We start from the raw sequence: 23247 nt of genomic DNA, 5'->3' as shown, positions 1-23247 counted from the left end.
TACTTTACAGAGTTAATAAAAAGAGAGACATAGATAAGAAAAGGGAAATAAAACCCTGACAAAAAATGTCAATACCGAAGTCGATATCGTGTTGGCATCATGGGGTAACAAAAAACGGCACAGCAAGTAAAGCAAAAAGTCACTTCTCTTGCTATAGATCTGTGGGAAACATTTTCCCAAGAAAGATTTTTTTTTTTAAAATACAGCTCCAGGATGTCAATTATTCTCTTAACACACCATAATAGACAGGCAACATACACTTGACCACAATATTCATACTAGCACAACACAAACTGTGGGCCGTTCAGTAACAGGACAGAGAAAAAGCAGCACAATAAGAAACTCTTACCATCCAGAGGAATAGCTGCTGCTCTCTTCTCACAAGACAAACCTCAATTTTCACTGACCCTATTTGTTCATACAATGAGTCATAAAGCAATTTTTCAGTCTATACTTGTTCTTCCTGAAAGCCAAATATACAGGGACAACAACTAAAATTAAGTTTATACAAACTTAAAAATTATTGGTTCTTACACAGTTTCCAAGTTTAAATTTAACTTTTCCACACTCAAATGAATAGAGTCCTCAGTCCACTCTTTGTAAAACTTTAAATAACAAATACAAATTCTCATAATCCATCTACTGCAGATATTTCTACTGAAACTGGGCTTTAAATAAAAGAACCGAAAAGAAACAAGCATGAAAGAAAGCAAACAAGGAAATAAAGAAAATGCAATGTAATCAAAATAGGAATAAAAAAGTAAGAAATAAAATAAATGAAGGAAGGCAGGAGGTATAAAAATTTAAAATAAAACAAATTATACTGGTTTTATTGTAAACAAGAGGGAATAGTAGTAAGGTAATGCAATTTATATACACTTGAGTAACTTTTGAACAAATGTGGTTGAATATGTAAATGTAGACGTTTTGGTATTGCTGATCTGGAATAATTTGTGTGGGTTCTCACAACAGAGATGACATCATGGCTCACCATTGCAAAGTAATGAGAACTTCTGATGTAACGTTCAACAGAAAGCTACACTAAGTGGCAGTGTTTGTCTATAATACACAACGGAAGGTTCAGCGTAGCACAAAAAGGTAAAGTTGGCTTTAATTACCCTTACATAACTTGGTCACTTTGAATGATTTAGTAAACTCTGGTCTTGTCTGTATATCGGTGTGTTTTAGACAGTGAAGAGTCTATTTTTTTTATGGGAACTGATCCTAGTGTAAGCAGAACCATGTGCCTAAAAAATAATACCAAGTACAGTGCAAAATCTACAACGGAATGGCTGGGAAAGAGTCGAATCGTTGCATAAATGCTCTGATGGGTACATAGGCCCTCACTTGAAATGTTATATAACTGCACTAACATTACATCACTGAAATAGCTCAGGAGCTTATTTTTTCCTACCTATTCCATGGTTAGATTAAAGCAGAGGCCTCAAACTCCAGTCCTCGAGGACCGTGTCCTGCAACTTTGGATGCATCTCTGCTTCAACCCTCATTCCAATATTAGCTCATTAGCAGAGCTCTGCAGAGCTTGACTGCGTGTAAATGAGGCAGTTTAGCCACTTGATTCCGGTGTGTAGAGTGAGGGACACAGCTAAAAGTTGCAGGACATCGGCCCAACCAGGATTTAAGTTTGAGAGCACTAAATTAAAGACAGAAAAGTAATAAAAATGTACAGATGTTCTAATGCCTTGGTTTGTTAAAAGTATCGGTTGTACAAATCAAGATGTGAGAAAACAACAAAGAGACAGCATCAGGGTATTTTTTTTCTTTCAAACTGTTTCCTATGCTTGCTTAGCACTAGGTCTTTCTATCTGTTTCTATCACTGAAACACCAACCCTGGGATGAAAAACCTAGTTCAATCTTGGCACCAAATCTTTGCCTGGCCAAAAAGAAATAACAGCTTCTCTAGCAGGCAGGCACATGGAGAGAACCAGTGATAATGTTGAAAATGATGAGCACCATCTTACAAATTCTCAAAGTAGTTATACTTTTTAAATTCTTAAAATAGTTAAAAAAATTTAAATTTAAGATAAAAGCCATGGAACCTCAACACTGACTAACACTAGAATAGAACAAGTTCATCATCTTTCATCTTTGATGCTGCCCATCCTGTAGCTTATGCACATCGCTGTTTTGAGCTGAATTTATATAAGCACAGGTATCTACCATTTATGGACACTGTAGGTATCTTAAAATGGGAAATCCAATGTTTACATAGCAGATCCTTCTTGAAACCAATGTTTCTAGTGCGATTGGTAAATTCAGATAAGAGAGCCGTCGGTTGGCATTGGAAAGAGCATTCAACAAACAATACCTGTTGTTTAAACAATGTTTATAAATGAAGACGTTATTAGGACACAGTTATCCAGGGGTACCAAGACAGAGAATGTGTTCTGTGTACTTAAACAGTTTCCCTATGGGCCACAATGCTCTAAAGATCAAACGACCAGAGGAGGACACATTTTCATTGACAAAATCACCTGAGTTGGCCCTCTTGCTGTGGAAAGCCAAACCGGTTCTTTTCCGAGCTTTTGTAGAAGCAATTAAAAGGTGAAAGCGTTTTAATTGAATTTGGAGGCTCATCCTAGAAGCTTTGTCTGTATTTTCCATATGTGCAGCAATCATCCATCAAATCTACTTTAGAGTTCTTCTCTCCTTCAGCTTCTATTTCAAAGATACCTGTGTTCATCTAAATCTTCAAAGACATTTTTAGCTCATAGTTCAGACTATTATTCCTGATGTGGGACCTCACAGCTGATGTCACAATGCATCAGTTTAAATGCATGTATGCGACTGAATGCTCTTAACTGGTTTCATTAATGCCAGGACTACACTTTGTCACAGCTGGCTCGAAGTAAGCGTATGTGACATGCTGTTACACCCCCAGCCCCATTCAACAGACTCTGTTTAAGCTCCCAGGTGAAATTAAAATCTAAGATCCACATGGGCAAAGGCAACTTTAAAAACAACTTATTTTGTGGGTTGATGTATGCAAGTTAGCTTCGCTCTCCATTTGGCAAAGAAAGAGCTTATTCTATTCATTAAGTTTTATATAAAGGTTTCCAATAACCAAACTTTTAGAAGTCAGTTCATCTGGAGTGTTTTTTAACTGTTGCTGACAATTTTATTTTCACGAGACCAGCTAATATAAAAGCTTGCCAGGCAATTTAAAGCATCACAAATAAACTGTTTATGAGCTATATACAGTTTACTATGTATTCACTGAGACTCATAGCACCTTAATATCACTTCAAAGCGAGCTTCAGTAGAGAAGTACTTTCATATTAGTGATAGATCACTTACAGAGGCTGGTCTTAAATTCATGGTGTGAAGAGGAAATGAAATCAACACATGAGTGAGCTGGGGCTGCAGAGGGAACAATGAAGAAGGTATGAATGCCTTGCTTGATTTGACGCTGAAATGAAGGCTAGTCAAAATATATTATAGCGAAAGGAGATGGAAATAAATGTGTATTGTTATTGTACAAATATCTGCATCCCGGCCTCACTTCCATAACACTTTAGCTTACACAAAGGGATTGTAAATGTTCAGGAATTATGTAAACCATCATGATTGCATGGACTCCAAGATGATCATGTGAACTTATTGACATGAAACCTAAAATCAACAACGTAATAATAAAACCAAAGCAGCCTTCTCAGATCTATTTTTTAATCAGTTTTTGTCTAAATGTTATCCTCGCCTTATTCGTAAATAATATAGAGCAAATCCACTCTTGGCTCTCTGAAATTCCAAATCCCTGCACCATGTCAGGAAATTAAATCCCGCGGTCTAAAGCCCATTCACACAATCGTTATTCAGATGGGAACTGAACATGTCAGTGTCATGTGTGAATGACTTGTCTGATGCATTTTGCACAACATTTTTAAGATGGCTTTCTGCCTGTGTTAGACCGAGTCACTCGAATGTATCATCTTCAAGTCTTTACAACTGTGAACTCTTGCTATCACATACTCTGTACCACTAAACGCTTCACACTTTAGTGAATTATTAGAGTGTGAAGCAAAAAAATATTTAAGGGGACAAGCACTTTTTGCACAGCACTGTATCTCATCCTGCTCTTGTTCTCTGTCCATTTATAATCCAATTTATGGGTACAGGAGGGGTGGAACCAGCCCCAGAGGTCAAAAAGCTGGTGATCTCTTTTGGGAAACCTCTATTAGCCTTGCCTTTAGGAATTCTTATACACTCTAAACATCCAATTACTGTATAGTACATTTGCTTTTCAAAATTGCTTTAAATAGATGTTAAAACCCATGTACAATCCTCTGAGTTCTCACAGATAAATACCAGAGGATCCAAGTGAACAGTACTTGGTTCATACCAATGAGATTCCTCAGGCCGCCAGTTTTGAATTGACAGAAGTTGCTGCTGGAGCACCAACATCTAAATAATTCATTTCACTGATAACACTAATGACAGACACAATCTCACAGCAACAGTTAAAGAATGAGCTAAAAAAAAATTGCAGGATCAATTGCCTTGACCCCAACACCTCTAAATGTAAGTGATTGGATTTTGACTTCTGCAATGATCCTCCCACGATCACTTACTTGCCAGTGCAGAACAACACACAGACAAGGCTGAGTCATAGTAAATATACCTTGGGACATTTATTTTTCAGAGACTCAACCTTCAAACAAACCATGTATCTTTCTTCTAAGTCTAAGCTGTTTCTCCTTTTTCAGAGGAAACTCGGCACTCTGGGGGTTATCTGCCTATCTTGTCAGCTTGTTTTTACAAATGTTTTCACTAAATCTGTAATAATGTTTAATATGTCAGCTTAGCTCACGACTCAACCCATCTTTCAACAAAATCACTACAATGAATATTAAAACAATCAGCGTGGAGCAGGATTCACACAGATTCAGTCTTTGACAGAAGGACTAAATGAACGCATTTAGCTTCAGATACCACCCACAGCCTGCAGAACCAAACTTATATTTTGTCCTGAGACTTTGGATACAGATCACTTTCATTCAGGGTTAAAAAAAGGCATGGAAATGTTAATGTATGGATTTGTCAGGTTTATAAAAAGCTGCTTCATTGATGTTCTTTCTTTCATTACTCTGTCTCGTTGAAGGGTTACCATACTATGCAAATTGGCACGGTCCTTTGTCTCCAGAATAAGACCACACCTCAACATTAAAAATTAGCCTGAACGTGGATGGTTTCTGTGGAGTCTTTAAAGAAACAAAAAAAAAAAAAGAAGAAGCTATGAACCCCCATGATGGTGTTTGTTCCTCCGCAGAAAGACATGAACTTAACGTGGAGGTGCAGAAACCTCCCATGTTCATAGTTGAAAAAAAAAAAACAACAACAAAAGTTTTGAGGAATTCTCTTAGAGCAGATATGACACTCTTGATGGTGACATTGTGGTGGGATAGGTAGGCAATTTATAGGAAACACACTGTTTGGTTTATGTTAAGAGCACAGTAGAGGCATAATTGCCTTCACTCTGAAACTTGACTTTCCAAATTTGCTGTGACCTGGTGACCTTTTAATCTTTGTCATAAAGGTTCTGGACAACACTGAGCTGTCTTCTGGCGTTAAGGGTGGCTTAGTATGTAATGTGCAATGTCTTCTTAACCACATTCTAAATTTGTTCTTCTAGTGCTTATTTTATTCCTTTTTATTGTGTTTTTGAAGATTTTACAACTGTTGACTGCTGTTTGACAAAGTCCAGCTAACAATATTGAATGCTGAGAGCCCTAATGTAAAAATAAAGTTCTTCCAGTTATACAAAATCTTGAAAGGATACCTAATAATGTCAATACCCAGATGCATGACAGAAGTATGAGAGCGATCGACTAAAAAAAAGCAGTCTGTTTAAAAGACTGATAAAGCCATTAATCTTTTGTGCCCAATGTGTGAAAAGGGCTAAACAATCTAACAACATTTCTTCATAGTGAAGATAGCCTCTGGTGTGCCCTCACCGCAGCAATCTACCCTCTGGCCCCCGAGGTGTGATTTATCTGTGTTTGTGACAGAGATTTGTCACTGTGGTAATCGTCATTTGGCCCCTCAAGCATGCCACAGAACATGCTCTGCCAGGGTCCCCACAGAAATACAGCATATTGTGGCTCTATTTTAGAACCATTCAGCTATCAGCCCTCAAGCTAATAGCACAACGCTCGCTTTCAGCCAGGTAATAAAACAACAATATATCTTTTGGAGAGGAGGACCAAAATCAAACAATCGACATGGTGCCCTCTGCTTAGTAAACAACTGTGCAAAAGGTAATAAAAAAAGCACAGTATTAATAAAACAATGAGCTTGCTATTAATTTTCTCTGGGCTTTTTATTGGTATTTATGCTTAAACCCCATTTCCTGCAGTCGCCACACTCCTAAACATTTACACTCTGCTTGGTCTTCCATAATAACACACAAGAAGGCATCTCCATCTTGTAGCTGAAGTTTAAAACATGCTTCACAAGTGCAATAAAATGCATGGCCAGCAACAGTTCCGAGATGTCCATCTGCCATGGATTCCATCTTATGCTTCAAATTTTCATATCAATGCCTGCCAACAAGCAGACACCAAAATAATGCATTCCCCAGAGAGGATTTTTTTTTTTTTAAATCTTGCCCCTTCAGCACTTCAAAACAACTTGTCAGTAGCTGTCAGTTTAAATTAGCAGAGCAGCCCTTTATGGCACTGTTTTCTGACTCTGGTAAATCTGCAGGCTGTCTCCATCAATCATGGAGCAGGACACACACACACACACACACACACACACACACACACACACACACACACACACACACACACACACACACACACACACATACACACATACACACATAGAATCATGAACACACTTCCAGATTATTCCACAATGCTGACAAATGCTTGCAGATTTGCCCGCGCGCACAAACAGAAACACAGACGCAAAGTGCCGCTGCACTTTAACTCCAGCAAAGGAACCCCATAGCAAAAAAAAAAAGAGTTTGAAAATGATGAAGTCATAGCAGTCTGTCTGTTTCTACAGATGCTGCCCTGCTCATGTTTTCTTTCAAGTGTCACAGCAAATAAGTCCTTTTTCATCTTTAATATTATCACTGGTAATGTGCACACACCAAACACTTTTCAACCATGCAGAGCACATACACAGACGCACACATCTAGAGTAAATACTCCACAGAAGTTGTAGAGATTCTCCCCATGAATATTGGGAGGGCTTCAATTTTCCAGTGAAACTGTTCTGATCAGTCATAACATCCACTAAGAGGACAGAGATTGTTAAGGCAACAATAGCTGGTTTGGTCCCCATGATTTGTCGGGTGGCATCTCAATTGTTCAAACATGGTTCAACAGAGGACGATATGGTGTAGTACCTGCAGAGTGCCAGTAGTGTCTGTATTTTCAGGTTAAAGTTTTATTAGAATACTCATTTTAGTATACTTTACAGTATTCATTTGTTCATCCTTTGGTTTGTCTTAAACATACTTCCCAGATGGGTATTCCATTTCAACAACTACTGAACAGCAATGGAAACTAAGTGCAGTAATGAAGTACAAATTTCCACAGCAAGATTTAAAAAAAAATCTGAATCAGCTTTACTTGCTAGGTATGTGTACACATAAGATGAATTAGACTCTGGATTGTAAAATGCTCATGATGTGTGTATTTATACAACAACACAATAGAGAGCCTACTGACCAGCTGCATAGCTGTCTCGTTTGGGGCCTGCAATGCCTAACACTGCAAACGTGTAGAGAGAGTGGTGAAGACAGCAGAAAGAATCATCGGAACAACGCTTCCCTCCATTCATGACACTGCATGACCAGGGTTCAGACAACCATAAAGACCCCTCCCATGCCCATCATAGACTGCTCGCCATACTCGCCATACTGTGTTCACTGTGTACTCTACATGCTGCTACATGTATTTGCACTATTCATATGGTCTTACATATAAGTTTTCTGCACATTTATTATTGTAAATAATTTTTTGGGGGGTACAATACTACATTGTAGTAGCTGCATGAATATATATATATATATATATATATATATATATATATATATATATATTTTTTTTTTTTTTTTGCAACTATATATATATATTCATATATTTATGAATATATAAATACTTATATTCACAATATTTCTCTTCCGTTTCTACTCGGAGCCTTGCAACCAAATTTCGCTTAGATGTACATTGTGAATGTGCAGATGAATGACAATAAAGTCTGTCTAAGTCTAAGTCTAGTTTTCAGTTAAGGCCCAGATATTATGTTGCCCCCATATGAAACTTTATGTTTAAATTATGGTATTGCCTTGATAATAAATAAATAAATACATAAACAATTAAATACATAAAACTTCAAATAGTTTGCATTATCATTACCCCTCCCACATTTTACGCAATAAATTGAGCTCCATGGATATCCTAATTTGTCTCTTAACAGTGGAGAATCCTATGGTTTAAAGCCCAAACTGGCAAATAAACTGGTCTCCTGTCTCCAGTCTTCTACAAACATAGGCTCTCTGACAATGCCATTTTAAGAGTTCAGTCAATTTTCCGCAGATTTAAAGTAGACCCATATGGCTGATGCGTCCCATCTTCCTGACGTATTAACAAGGTTGAAATTTTGATCTTCGCTCAGAGGGAGATTTTAGGCAATAAAAATATCAAAGAAAGTAAGCCTCTCAAGATCTTCAAAAGAATATTTCCTTTTGTTTTATGCAGGGCAGACATTAGGTCAGTGTTGCACAATCAGTGTTTACAAAATGTAAATAAATCAAGATAATAAGGGTGCCAGGTGCACAGCTCTGTGTGGTGGTTTGTGGTGCTTTCTCTCTCTCTCTCTAACTGCAGGGTGCGGCTGGCAGGCTGCAGCCACAGGCGCTGCTAATCAGCTGCAATTAAGTGGAGCATATAAGGAGGCAGGAGTCAGAGCATTAGCTCACCCAGAGAGGTGACCTGACCCGATCCCTGTTCCTCAGATCCCTACCTTGGAAACTTGGTTGTTCCTGTGTAGCTCTTCCATGTTCTCTCCCTGCAGAAGTCTCTGGTTATGGTGCTGGACCTTCACCCAGCTACAACTGTGTTCCTGTTCCTGAGAAAAAACAAGTAGGCCTTTCCAGGACTCCTGTTCAACAACGCTCCTACACTGGTGAAGATTCGTCCTATTGCTCCGTCAAATCATCGCCTGCCTGTTCACCCTCCAGCGTTCACCAGCAAAGATTACCTGCCGAGAAGCACTGCACAGACCTCCGCTCAGACTGCCAATCACAGCTCCATGTGTACCAACTCACACCCTCCCTGGAACCACCCATTCATCTACACCGTAAGCCGACGGCTGCGCTGTTAAAGTCACCAATCTGTCTGCTGTCGGCGTTCAACCTTGTTCATTTTCTGTTTTCAGTTTGTGACCAGAGCCCTCCCTGTCTCCTCAGTTTCAACGTTCTTTGCTAAAACTTCTCAATCATTCACCTGCCTCCATGTTTGTTGTCCCGTTCAGAGTCTGAATGGAAAAACAAAAACTGACAAAGGGTCAGGTTATTGATGTTCTTTCCTAAAACTCTCAGGAATCATTTTACATCACTGCAGTGCTAATATACGTATTTGCAATATTCAAATCACCAATATAAGATGGCTAAAATAACACTAAGATGAAATGGCAGTGGAACAAATCAAAGGGAATCAGTAAAACAAGGATATGGAATGGATGTTGTTTTCAATACACATTTTTATGAAGATATTGTACTGTCAGCATAATTAAGTGTTTGAGAGGGAGATAGCATTCCTAATAAGTGTTTTTTTCTTTTTTAAAGAGGGAGGAAACAAAACATGTTTCGTTACACAGCACCCGTTAGCAGCTTGAAGTTTAGTATATTGCAGCTGGACTATGGCTCTTCTACAACAGAGTATTAAGATAAAATTAAATGGCAATGTGGACACAAATAAATAAACTGAGAAATGTCTGGATTAATTTTACATATTTATAAGAAAGTTTTCCTTTTCTCCGATGTAAATGACCTCTCCCATGAGATGTTATTCCGATACAAGACAACAGCTCAGATCTACCATTTCGATTTTGTAAAATTTCGACAGGCGCATCTGTTACTTTTACGACTTAAATCTTAAGTGGACTTTTGCTATTTTTTCCCCCCACAAATGTTTGACTTTATAATTTCAGTAACCTATTTTTTTCATATATAACTTCTTTCTTACAAATTTCTTATTTTACAATGACAGATAATAATCTAGTTTTAATGGTGTACATTTGTTTTGTAAATATGTTAAATTACTCTAGAATTTTTTTAGTTTACTGGTGGAAATTTAGTCCTCTGGCCAGATTTCTGTTTTTCATCTACAGTGGTTCTACTACTCCTTTATAGATCTACATCTGCAAATGTTAGGGATTTTTTTTCTGTGGAAGAAAATGTTTCTTTGTTCAATAAGTCCTAGTATCTTGGCATTTTGACGTGGAGCAACAACAAAAGGGAAATTTAAATTGGCTGTGACTTGAGTGACGCTTCTGCAGAACTTAGGCCAAAGCAGAAGACATAATTTGCTGTACATTAGAGTGTTGAAGTATAACAATGCAGACCATTTGGAGTAAACATGTGTGTAGTCTTACGAAAATGATTTATCGGTGAGTCATAGAGAAACAGGGTTTAAAATGAGACTGGGAGAAATAACTCTGCTCAAAGATTATTGTCCCATTAGGGCAGGATGAATAAAACATGAGCTTTGTCCCTACAGTTCCAGATGCCAAACTGAAAAACCTGTGGGGACAGTGCTATAATCTTAGATTACTTCACTTGGTCAGGGCTAGATTACTCTACACCTAAAAGTATTGGTCAACTGACCAATGAATGAACCCTTGAAACCTTGAATGAAATAAATGACCTTGTTTCGTTATGTTTTGTTTTTTTCCATTAATTGGTGTTCTGTTGGCACTGACATTTCCAGAAAAACTATTTAATGATTTCTATGACTCAAACTTAGACAAGAGGTTCAGAGAGACTTAGACAACACTAGAAATGTTTTTGTCACCACAGAATAGAGACTTCTACATGATTAAGGATGCTTGGGATGTGCTGAAATATTCTTCATGCGTTGACACCACAATCCCACCATCCGTATCAGGCGGAGAAAGAGGCATCCTTGCACTGCAATATTCGCTGTTGGATTGCATTTGAAAGTCATGGGTTTTGTATTGACTGATACCAATCTGGACCAGTACAGCTAGAACTACATGGTTTGGAAAATGCATGGATGTAAGGAAAATCGTAAATACAAAATAATGGAGGTAGGAGTTGATTTACACATGACATATGTTAAAAAAACAAACACAAAGGAGAATAGCAGGAGAAAATCGTTCTTATTGCGTATCAGAATCGTAAAAATATTGTAAATTGTATTATAAAGCAAATATTCTTATTAGATTTTATAAAGTAAAAGCCAATTAGCTTGACTATTGTTCTAATATAAAGACATTAAAAATCAAAAAGACTCAAAAGGTGAACATTAATGTGGTTTTTATACATGCAACCGGCTTATTTAAGCATATTCTTGTCCCTGAATCTTGTTTCTTTTTTACTGTTTTGTTAGAGTGATATACCTTGCACAACCTGGTTTCTAAATTCCACATTTAGCAGATAAGATTGATACCACAGCGTATGTTCAATAGATCAAAATCATGCCCATCTCATATCTGTAGATAACACAGCCTGTCTGATGTGATATACTAAGGCTTGTGTTGCAGTTCCACAACATTTCCCTTCAGTGTTATGGCTCCATCACAGCAGTCTGCTCTTCTGTTTCCTACAGAGGCCATTACTGACTGCATGATAATACACAATTTAATGCTTTTTACTCCTTTCGACATAAAACAAAAATGAACTAAAATAACCGAGGAAACGGAGGAGATAGCGTATCCTGATATTTGCTAACAAATCAAAGCAGCGTAAGGTGTTCAATTCTAAATAAATAAAGATAAAAAAGCATTTTCTCTATTATTACAAAAAACATTTGAGTACATAAGTCAACTTTGATCTCAAAAGGTCTATGTGTAAGCATTTAATGAAGTTTAGTTCAATCATTCATTTGGATTCATTCTTAATGAATACAAAAATATGGCAATGCACAGCACTGTGCAGATGTATCATCAGCTTTATATACCAATCCTGAGATATAAATAAGTGTTTTCACATAATAGTTTCAATCCAGAGTCAAGTCAAGAGTATTTTACGGTCACCGCGTGTTATCCTGGCGAAATCTCTCTGTGATCTGTGATCTACATGTGTTTTTCATGCCTTGCCAACATCTGAAAGATGTTGACAGTGAATTGAGGGCTGAAATTGCCCCATCAACGTCACAGAGCCCTAACAGTCATGGGATAAAAGGGTAAGACAGACCTGTGGAACAAGCTCAACAGCCTCTGGTTTAAATCTGATTACAGAATTGTTGAATATAGGGAAAATGTCTGCCACACATTTTATGCAAACTACTTAAGTGAAGTTATATGCCACCAATGCATGTTGTGAAAGGGCACACAGCTCCATTTCAAACTGACGTGTGTAAGGATGTTGATCTGTGTCGAGCCCCAATTAATTTTCATTTGAGGTTTAAAACAGCAATTAAATCCACTTTTTACCAAGTTCCTTTAATGTGAACAACATCTATGTTTTTTCCTCAGATTTACACATTTAATAAACGCCTCTCTCTGAAGTTTTTTCACTATGGTTGCCATTTCACCATGAAAAAAAAAGATCAGCTGATTTATTTTAATACACATTAAGATTCATGAGTTGTTGTGCATTGACCACTTATGAATGAATCTGGGCTCGTAGAGGGTGGAACCTGATACACAAACTTTCAGATGCAGCTGTGATCAATAAATTGAAATTACATGATCATGGACATGGTTTTATACATTATATATATATATATATATATATATATATATATATATATATATATATATATATATATATATATATATAGATAGATATATATATATATTAAATTTTGTACCTTTTTTGTTTACATACAGTTTTAGTATAGATTCTACCCAAAGAGACACCAGATATTAGTCTAATACAGGACCACAAAGATCTGAGTGTTCCCACTGGTTCTAAAAAGCCTGACTTGAACAACTAACCCCAGAAAAATCGGATTTGGACCACATTTGCCTGTAATGCAAATGAGGCCTTTTAATGCACTCTGTGGTTTCTTTAGTGTTTGAATACACATAACACAAAAACAAACGTTGTTGACAGTTGATCTTGCTAATAGTAGTTAGCTTGTCATTGAGCACAGCAGTGAGCATATCCCGCTGGTTTTCCACTTCGCAATTAGAAAATAGTTAAGGTTTTGTATTCCTAGATCCATTAGGACTTTTTCTCTGTTTATGGTTGTCCATTTTACTTTACACTTGGAGTTATACTTATTTCTATATTTCTATACAGTATCTATACTTATTTTTAAGAGACTATGATAGACTGCCAACCTTTTCAGAGCGTACCCCGCTTCTCGCACAATGACTCCTGGAGAAAGGCACATGTTCCCCCACTGGTATTGAGCTAATCAATACTGATGTTGATTAGCTTTACCTTTTAAATGGTTGGTACAAAGTGGCACTCAAAACAAATTTTCGTATCAACCACTTACAAAGCAACCATGGCCATAGGCATTTCATAAAAGACCTTAGAAAATTGTGTTAAAACGAGAGAAGAATATGTACTTTTCCCCTTTCAGCAAACACTTCTAGTATAAAATAGGAAGTCATTTTAAGTTAATCATTTACTCATAATAAGATGTACTGTGGATTTACAACCAAAATTGGTAATTTATTCAGTGAGTAAAATACCATGCAATATGATTACCTACTTCTTAATTGTTTTATCAGCACAAATCCAAATGAATGAGACATCAACAACTCTCAAGATTTGTAATGATTGGACCACAGAAGGCAACTAAATGTGAAATGTTTCTCTCCACGGAGCAAAGGCACAGACTGCTAATATAATTCCTTTTAAACCTCCATGCTGTGCTTCACTAATCAGCGTAATAGAGAATGTCAGAATGACAGATCTAAAAGAGAAACGAAACAATTATACATCCGCAACAATATTCTTCCCCTGATAATTCCACACAATGTTTTAGTTTGAAGCATTAGGTCCAAGTAAGGACACTGTTTGAACCCGCCTTCCCAAGAGTGAGACCTTAACACAATAATAATAAAAGTAAATTGCAGACATGGCTTTCCAATTAATTGCTTGTTTATTTCAATAAAAGTCATGATGGGCAATATTCTGAAGTGCAACGCTTCATCAGATATGGAGCTCTTAAGAGACCTCAACATCCACATACTCTAATACGTTGGCCCTTGCACTGAGTCATGTTCAATTCTTTTACCAAACACATGTAGATATTCACAAACACCAATAAAAACATCCCTATCTATTTTACATAATGTAACTTTCACTAATGTAATGAGGGCATTAGAAACATTTCCCCTTTCATCTTGAAATGATCTTATACTTGATTGCAAATGAGGCCAGCATGGCACTCAGTTGGGAAGGAGGTGATCCTTATGGGGCCCTCACAGTAATAACTGCACCTGCTGAGGTTGCAGTCTGGCGGCGTGGTTTTATGTCGCAGCGTGACATTAAAGATTAATGTAAACAGACAAACAAGGAATTCCTCCAGATTGGAGGTGCACGACACAATTGCAGAGAGGAAATGAGTGAATGACCTTTGTCTAGCAGCTGCAAAAATTACCATACTTCCTTGTTTGGGAAGATAATGAATAAATGAATAAATTTAGTTGCTGTGTTGATTGACAAGACAGTACAGACTTTCTTGTTGGCCCAACAAGATAAACTACTGGGATCAGCTCTTAAGGTTGAAACATTGGAATCAGTTCAGGGTTTCTATTGCCCAAATTCACTACATAGGGCAATAATTCCCTTAGGACAAGCAGTTGTAACAATCTATTGGTAATTTCTTTTTTTTTTTTACTGTTTCTTGGGAAACAGATGTGCAACTTATTCTGCTTCTTTACTTAGCACCAGTCCTAAAGAACAAAACCTTCTAGCATTACTAATGGTCACATTTTATACAGGGTTCCTATACTTTTCATTTCAAACCTTTTCAGACTCCAAAATCGATGGATGGATGGATGGATGGATGGATGGATGGATGGATGGATGGATAGATTGATAGATGGATGGATGGATGGATGGACGGATAGATGGATGGATGGATGGATGGATGGACGGATGGATGAATAGACAACTGAAAAGAGAAAAAAGTCTGTTTATAGGAGTAGCCAATTTACTTGACTGAAATGAATCAGGAGGAGCAGGAACATGAAAATGCATTATTCATAACTTATTAGTACACTTCTAAACCTTAAATTGAAGAGGAAGGACTGGGATAAAGAATGAGAAACAAAACACCCCAATCAATGCACATTTAATGGATTCGCTGTAATAAGAAATGCAACGTGGGCATAGATGTTGCCAGGATGTTGTTTACTCCTCTGGCTCTTACCTCTGGGAGAAAATGTCCCTGTAGGGGCTGCCATGCTGCATGGCGATGCCATAGCCACGGTCTGGTGCATTGCTGCTCACAGTGTAGAAGGAACAATCCTCATCATTATTGGCGACATACTCCAGCACTGCTGCATCCCACACAAAACCGAAGCGGCCATATTTCACCTTAATGAAAGGGAAACAGAAAAATAAGACATTAGATATATGATTCCAGTGTTCAGAAAGTTGTTAGTTAGAAAGTTTTAACTTAATCATTCAGCTGGAATCCTATGGAGTATCTGAGTTATTCTGATAATCACAGCTGGATTCCCAGTATAAAAACTAACCAATTTAAAGCCTTTGTTTGTTTGGAGAGTCACGGTTAGACGCATTAAGCAGGGATAAATCTGTTAGTACTAATTTCCCCTAGTACAACGAGACTTCTTAACTATGTTCTCCCAGCGATTTATTTGTCTAAGGGAGTAATATTGCACCCCAAATGGACTCGTTATGTGCTGTGGACTAGTAGATATGACAGTAAAGCAATTCTACTTTTCAATATTCTCTCAGCTTTAGATACAATATGTGATCCGAACAGCCTATTTATAACTCGTTTAGCACACACTGTGAAGTTAAGTTTGGGACACTTTTTATGTTTTATACAGGCAACATATCCATCCTATCAGTGTTTTTTGGTCTGACTGTGGGTACTGTCTCTAAAGTTTGAGATTATTGTTGGAAAAAAAAACATTAATAGACTTAAAATAAGAATCACAGTGTAGTTGAGTTGAAGTGCTCGTCGTTAACACATCCTGTAGTTAACATTCAAGATAACTTTATTTTTTCATAAAAAGGGAAAATAAGGAGGCTGTGATGTTATCATAAAAGTCTCTTTTGATACTTCAAACAGTGATAAATACAGCAGCCAGACACAGAAAGATACACACAGACTCACACATACACACACTTTTTTTCATAATACATTATTTTGGACTTGGTGTGTCATTAACTTTAATGGTGCTTTATAAAATTTTCAAACCTGTCTGTGTTTTAGCGCTTGTGTGTGTTGCCTCACTTGGCTCATACATAATGACTAATGTCTCAGGGCTGACAAGGCCCTCTGATTGGGTAATTTCACAGCCTTTAGACTGCTGCAGAGTGTGTTTGCGTGTGTGTGTTTATTTAGGGACACGTGTGTGTATGTGTGTCTTCAGCATGTCATTGCAGGATATCAGAATGGCTCATTTTACTCTTTACAACCTTCAAAAGATAGGGAAGAGCACCACTATTTGCTTTGAAGAATAATGTTATGCCTTCTCATTATTGCTGTTGAATTGAAAAGATTCACAGGGTTTGCAGCACAAAAATTAGTACAGATCTCTTTAAATTGCCCACTATTAAACATAGGAGACACCTGTGGTACTAAGTTTAATTCAAATGTCTTAAATAATTCATTATGAGCAGCATATGTGGAGATTTCTAACACCAGGTATGTTGATATCGCTCACAAGATTTGATAATCTAAGACATGTTTTACAATTATATTTTCAGAGACCTCAGAAAATTAATAATAGAAATCAAATTTTAAACAAACAATCTGTTTTTATTTATAAAGTACTCTCATGAGGCAAAATCAGTTAATCAGCAATGGTAATCATCATTAAGATAGGCTTCACTGTTAAAAAAAAAGCTTCATAATCAGATGACAAGTCAAATTAAATGTGTCCCTGTAATTAAAATTGTCCCTCAAATTTAAGAGTTGAGGTAACACCATAAACACATTAAAACCTCTTAAGTCCCACTACCAGCACTGGGGACTGGGGCTCAGAGCGTTTTTCCTGTATTTGTATACAACATGCTGAAATCTTATTATGTTCACTTCAGCTATTACAAACTCCATTTAAACATAGACATGTGTGGAATCTACCAAAATGTCAAATAATTTTAAACATATAAATATTAATACATTTATTATTTAAATAGTTTGTGATTGCTCAAAAGTTTAGAACCTGCCCCCTGTACTGGGGGCAGGTTCAAGGTTGGGGCTTACCCATAACAATACATAATAGAGAAAGGATATCTAATAATCAATAACAAGGTGGAAATAATATGTATTAATATCAGTTGTAAGTTCAAACTGCCATCTGTTACACCAAAGAAAATGCTGATCAGTACCTTTACAGTACCCTTTCTTTCTTTCTTTTTTTTTTTTTTTACAACCTTTCAATGTGCTGATGATCCTTTTTTCAGTTTTTATAGCCCTCCACTCCCCAATACAGACATATGTTTGATTATTACTTGCACACGAAACCCAAAATTTAGTGTTTCAGAAAATTTTAATAAGATCAATCAAAAAAGGCCTGTAATGGATTGGTGGCCTGTCCAGGTTGCATCCCGTCTCTTGCCTGATGACCACTGAAGCTAGGCACCAGTCTTTCTATATATTTACCATAACAAGACCGGGTTGACCTGAAGTGCGATATTGGAGGATAAGAATGAAGCAGAACGAGTCAGCAACGCCCAGCAGAGGTGCGAAAAGGGAAAGGTTAAGTAACCCTTACCCTAGTGTTGGTCTTTGACCACACTGAGCTGTCACTTTACTGTGAGGCATTGGAGAATGCTCTACTGGCTCTTACAGTAGCTCTGTCAACTGTCGCCATCTTGCTTTCTGATTCAGGGATTATTCAGTGTTAATGTAAGATATTTATTTGTTTATGTTTATATAAAAATAGCTGTACATGCATGCACAAACTTGTTTGTTTAACCCATGTTTTACTTACCCTAAAGCTCATAGATTTATATTTAATGTCTGTCCTCTGTGAAATGTAGAAGTAATGCCCTAACTGCAAAAGGGCGAAAATCAACCAAATTTAGGAGTTACATATTATATTTTATATTTACAGGTTCTTTCTAATTCAGGAATATTGAAAACACTGTTTTTAAACATTTCATGTTTTTTATGTCTCTCTAGAAGACATCATGTGTAGATTAAGTGATTTAGGATAAAAGCAAAACTCATTTTGGGAGTCTTGCTCTTTTCTGTATGCATGTTGCCTTTCAGTTACATCTTTAAAAGCTTATACCATTGTGATGTACACAATTTACACTTTAACTTCTAAATTACACCTATAAAGACTTTTCTCCAAGACTTTATAACTATTTAAATGACAGCGCAGCCTCCCTGTCATAATGTTTTTTTGTAATCAAAGTAAGACTGACATAAACATATCTTTCATTCTGCTCTATCAGCAGACTTCAACAGTTTTGAACTTTTAGGTGCTTGTCTAGGAGTGTGCATCATTTAGTTAAAAATACTGTTTTTAAATAGTCCTCTTTGAATTTTAATGAACAAAAGCAATGACATCCTTACTTTGTGCTTTGTCATGTTACAATTTAATAAGTCCATCCTGTTTAAAATGCAGCTGCTAGACTATTAATAACTACAACATTACTCCATTACTGGTTCTTATGAAATGGTCGCCAGGTAACCATACAATAGGCAAAGACTGCAGATTGGTATAGTAGTTAGCTCCATAGCCTCAAAACAAGAAGATTTATCACTTGAATCTCATTTAGCTCTGTTTTCATCCCCTCTCACACTGAAGAAATAAATTCAAACAGTCTTCTTCAAGCTGCGCTCTCCCAAAGTGCAGCAACAATGTTGAATTGTGTATTTAATCTTGCTCCAACACAGATAAATCTAATTCTGATTTGAAAACTTACATTTCCCTCCTTGGAATTGGACAGTTGAAATAGTTTAAATTTGCTTTGTTATCTATGTCACTGCTGATTTTAAATATGCTATTTCATTAAAGGTGTTTTGATTTGACACTTAGATTGGTCCAATGTGTCTTGTTAATTATGATATTAAATTAGGCCTGAAAAGTCACCTAAAGCAACATCAACATGAGCATAATCCTACAATCCCAATAAAGATGATGATAGTAAAGTGGGTGAAGAAAAATGCTGTCACCTGCAGCAGCTTCATAAAGAGAAAGGGAATGCATACGAATTGGGAGAATTTATTTTATGTATCAGAACCACTAATCTACATGCACAGCTTCGCTTTAATATAAGCCTAACTTTGATTAATTACTGAAGATAACAGTCCAAGCTGGGATGGTACCGTAAAAGTAATGTCCTGAAGGCCAGTCTTCTCCTGTGGTGCAGCGAATGATCAATAAGATTGTTTTAAATGTATTCTTCCTCAACATAGATCTTTATTGGTACTGCAATTAAAAAGGTTTCATGTTTTATCTGAACTTATTTTTTTTAAAAAGCACATCATTCATAACACAAAGAAAAGGGATTAGAACATAATATGTATACATAATTTAAGTTCTCTAACTGGAGTTGATCAGACAAGTCTCTATTTACATATTCAAGGTTAAAGACATTGCTTAATAATTACATATTTTTAACGTGTATTTTTATATTGTATGAAAATGTATTTCATTGTTTAAATTTCCTATTACAATAATTAATGAAGTTATACAAAACACATAGCATTTATGGGACATAAATGCTTTCTTTTAAAATCTTTCCTCACTTTTTCAGTAAGGATGATTACTAAATATTGTATACCTATGGTTTGACAGTGACAGCACTGGTCTTAATTTAGTGTAGAGAAATTGCTCACACAGAGACACATCAAGTTAATCGCTTTTCAGAATGGGAACTTTACTCAGTGGTGTGAACTCATCTGAGATAAACACCCACCATAAACCCCTGTGACCTCCTTCAAGCCGTTGGGCTGCAGTTCACTTATGTTTACTTAAATAATTAAAGAGAAAGAGAGAAAAGAAACACTGCAGGGGATTACATTCTGGCCAGAGAGCTTAAAAAGACAATATGTTTACTTCTTAGATCATCATAATTTTTGCAACACATCCCCCCTCCCCCCCCAATATCAATAAAAAATGCAGAAAAACAGCATAACAAAAATGTTTGAACTGACAAAGACTCCTTGGATATGCATCGAAACGTTTTCAGACAGAGCTGAACGAAGGTCCGGCTGCCTCCGATTTAAGCCTGTTCGCTGTTGCGATGACCCAGATAACTGAGAAATTGCACAGGCAACATAAAAAGTTGTATAAATAAAATACAATTATAGTATCAGATGGACAACTGGGCTCCAGGATGGCTAAGAAAGACCACAAATGATTCCAAAACTTACTCAATTTCCAGATAAATGTAAAACAATTTATGTCTGCAAGTTACTTCAATTGTGCTACAGTAGTTGAGGCTATTTTCCTCTGAACAACTGAATTACATAGACACACAACTATAACAGAATTTATTTTTTGTCTGGTTAAGAAAAAATGCTTTTTATGCAATGTATTATGAGTTAAAAGACATAATTTGATAATAACAATTGACTAATTGATCAAGCAAGCCCAAGTTTTTTTTTTTTAGCAGGAATAAGAGGCGGACAGGAGACAACCTGGGACGACTTTTCTCTGCTAGTGGCTCAACAAGGTGCAGAGCTTTCGCCAAGCAGCAGCTCCTCCAGCACATGCATGACAGGGTATATATGTCCTCCTCTCTCATGGTTGAAATGTGTGCAGGATCAGAGATAGTTCCTTTAGTACAATATCTGTTATCATCTCATCTTGTGAACTGGACGTACTGTTGGGCTGAAACTTAGAAACGATGCCAATGGAAAGTCAAAAAAACAACTTTCTGAAGACCAAACGTTTATTGGCAAATACACAAGGACAGTGGCAAAATACTCACGTTAATTTACTGTCATGTTCAATAAATGAAATATCTGTTCCAATGGGACTTGTTTGTCAAATTAAACTTTTTGAAAATGACAACCTTTAGGTTAGTGTTAAATGTTTTTTTTTTCGACGCTCACATTTCTGTACATACATTTTTTTTTCTTGCTCAGGTGTAATATTCTATTATGAAATGTGTATTCATTTCTGCTGGAAGCAGAAAAGTATTATGATCAACAAAAGTAAAGGTATATAAACATCAGTTTGTGTGTATTCAATCTATATAATGTGTTTCACTTTAATAAGTTTAGCAACCGAAATAAATAAAAAAATGTAACAGTATACTAATTTATTGAATGGCTGTGCATATTTTAGAAATTACATCATTGTTATGTGAAATATCTTCTCACACCCCACTAAATTTGGCCTTTTTTCTTGCATCACTCCCCTTTGAGTTGTGTGATTTTTTTATTTTTTTTAACATGTGAGGCACGCTTGGGCAGGAAGAAGCCAAGTATGAAATCTACTGCTATATGTGTAATGCAATAACCATTCTAGATCTAAGGCTTTACTCCCTTTCTAAACCTCACAGAAAGTCTGTCTCTAAGTGACGTTACTTCGAAGCAAACATGAAATGTATATCTATGCTGGATGACATAAGAAACATTTGGCTGTGAACTGATGTGCCTCCTTCACTTTTCTGTGTGATGTAAGGGAAGGAAGAACCGACATATCATTCTGTCTTACTTTGTTCTTGTTCCACAATTGCATGAAGTACAATGATACAGGCAGGGGATAAAAAGATTTTGTCTGCCTTTAGCGAGTGTGACAACAAAGAAAGAGGTTAATGGTGGTGAAATATTTGACAAAAAAAGCCATTTAGCTCAGGTTCTTACATATCTACAACTATTTCTGCCTGTCCTTAAGCGAGCTAGTTATGGCATTGTGCTTGCATGCTCTTTCTGTATTTGGTTCGCACATGCTCTGTGCCCCCTTTCTTTGGGCCTTATTTGACGAATCAGGGAGCATCACAATGAGCTGAGCGACTGCTCCCCAGCCAAATTTTCCCCCTTCTTTGCTCTGGCTGGCTTCATGTAGATATGTGAAGATCTGAATAAAGATAAGATTAGGTGCAGGGAAATCAATCATAGCGAAAAAGAGAGAGAGAGAGCCAGCACCCTCCCTCTATGTGCATCGTACTGCATAAATATACATGAGAAAAGTTATTTTTCTTTTGTAGGAGGAGAAAACTGTGTTCAGTAAGTTTCTTCTTGCTTTTTGTTCCCACATATTCTGCGATAAATTCAACTCTGAGAAAATATGCTATAATCACTACAGGTAATGTAAATAGTAGACACATACCATCATATAAGCCATTTTTTTTTTATTCCAAGTTGAATTTGAGGAAACTTGGACGGTTGTTAGTTGAGGCATGGATACCCATTCAATTTGAGTTAAATAAATCAGAACTGTCTTGGCAGAAGGCTCCCTCGTTTATTAGTTATGAAACAAGTGCAGCATTGTCTACTTCCAATTAAAACCACCTGTTAGTCTCTTGTCTGCAACAAAGAATCATTTCCTTTCACCCAAAAAAATAAATAAACACAAAACAGCTTATAGTCTGAGACTACAAAAGGTTAGTCCTCATGAGGCATCAACTCCTCTGTAGGAGTTCTGTCCAGCTGTTTGCTCTAGTGGCACCAGCCGCCTCGTTCCCTGGAGACACAATATGACAGCTTCTTTTCTCCCTTTCCTGTCTTTGTTTTCTCAGTTGTTTAATTACCATCGGGTGTCATCAGTTGTCTTTGTCTCTTCAGGAAGGAGGACTTGGGAAAAAAACAAAGGAATTAATCGCCTATTGCCACGCTCTATGCAAATCTTTATCCAGACCCCGTTACGTAGATCAGAGATGCGATAGTGAAGGAGAGGCGTAATTGGAGACAGATGTTGGAGAGAGGGATCATCCGAGACGGATCAGTGAGCCAAAACTA

The 23247-nt window shown here is 36.8% G+C and overlaps 1 protein-coding gene across 1 annotated transcript in view; it reads right to left on the bottom strand.

Annotated features, from left to right (window-relative positions):
* Positions 1-23247, bottom strand: part of LOC105930540 (glutamate receptor, ionotropic, delta 2) — a gene marked incomplete at its 5' end in the record, with an annotated part of 302244 nt that overhangs the window by 37918 nt on the left and 241079 nt on the right. The window contains 1 exon segment of the mRNA XM_036129181.1: positions 15556-15722. Coding sequence (XP_035985074.1) covers positions 15556-15722 — 167 coding nt within the window.

The sequence above is a fragment of the Fundulus heteroclitus genome, unplaced genomic scaffold (assembly GCF_011125445.2).
Source record: "Fundulus heteroclitus isolate FHET01 unplaced genomic scaffold, MU-UCD_Fhet_4.1 scaffold_144, whole genome shotgun sequence".
In the NCBI taxonomy this organism is placed as follows: Eukaryota; Metazoa; Chordata; class Actinopteri; order Cyprinodontiformes; family Fundulidae; genus Fundulus; species Fundulus heteroclitus.
Note: the sequence above shows the minus strand (reverse complement) of the source record. Positions and strands in the feature narration are given on the sequence as shown.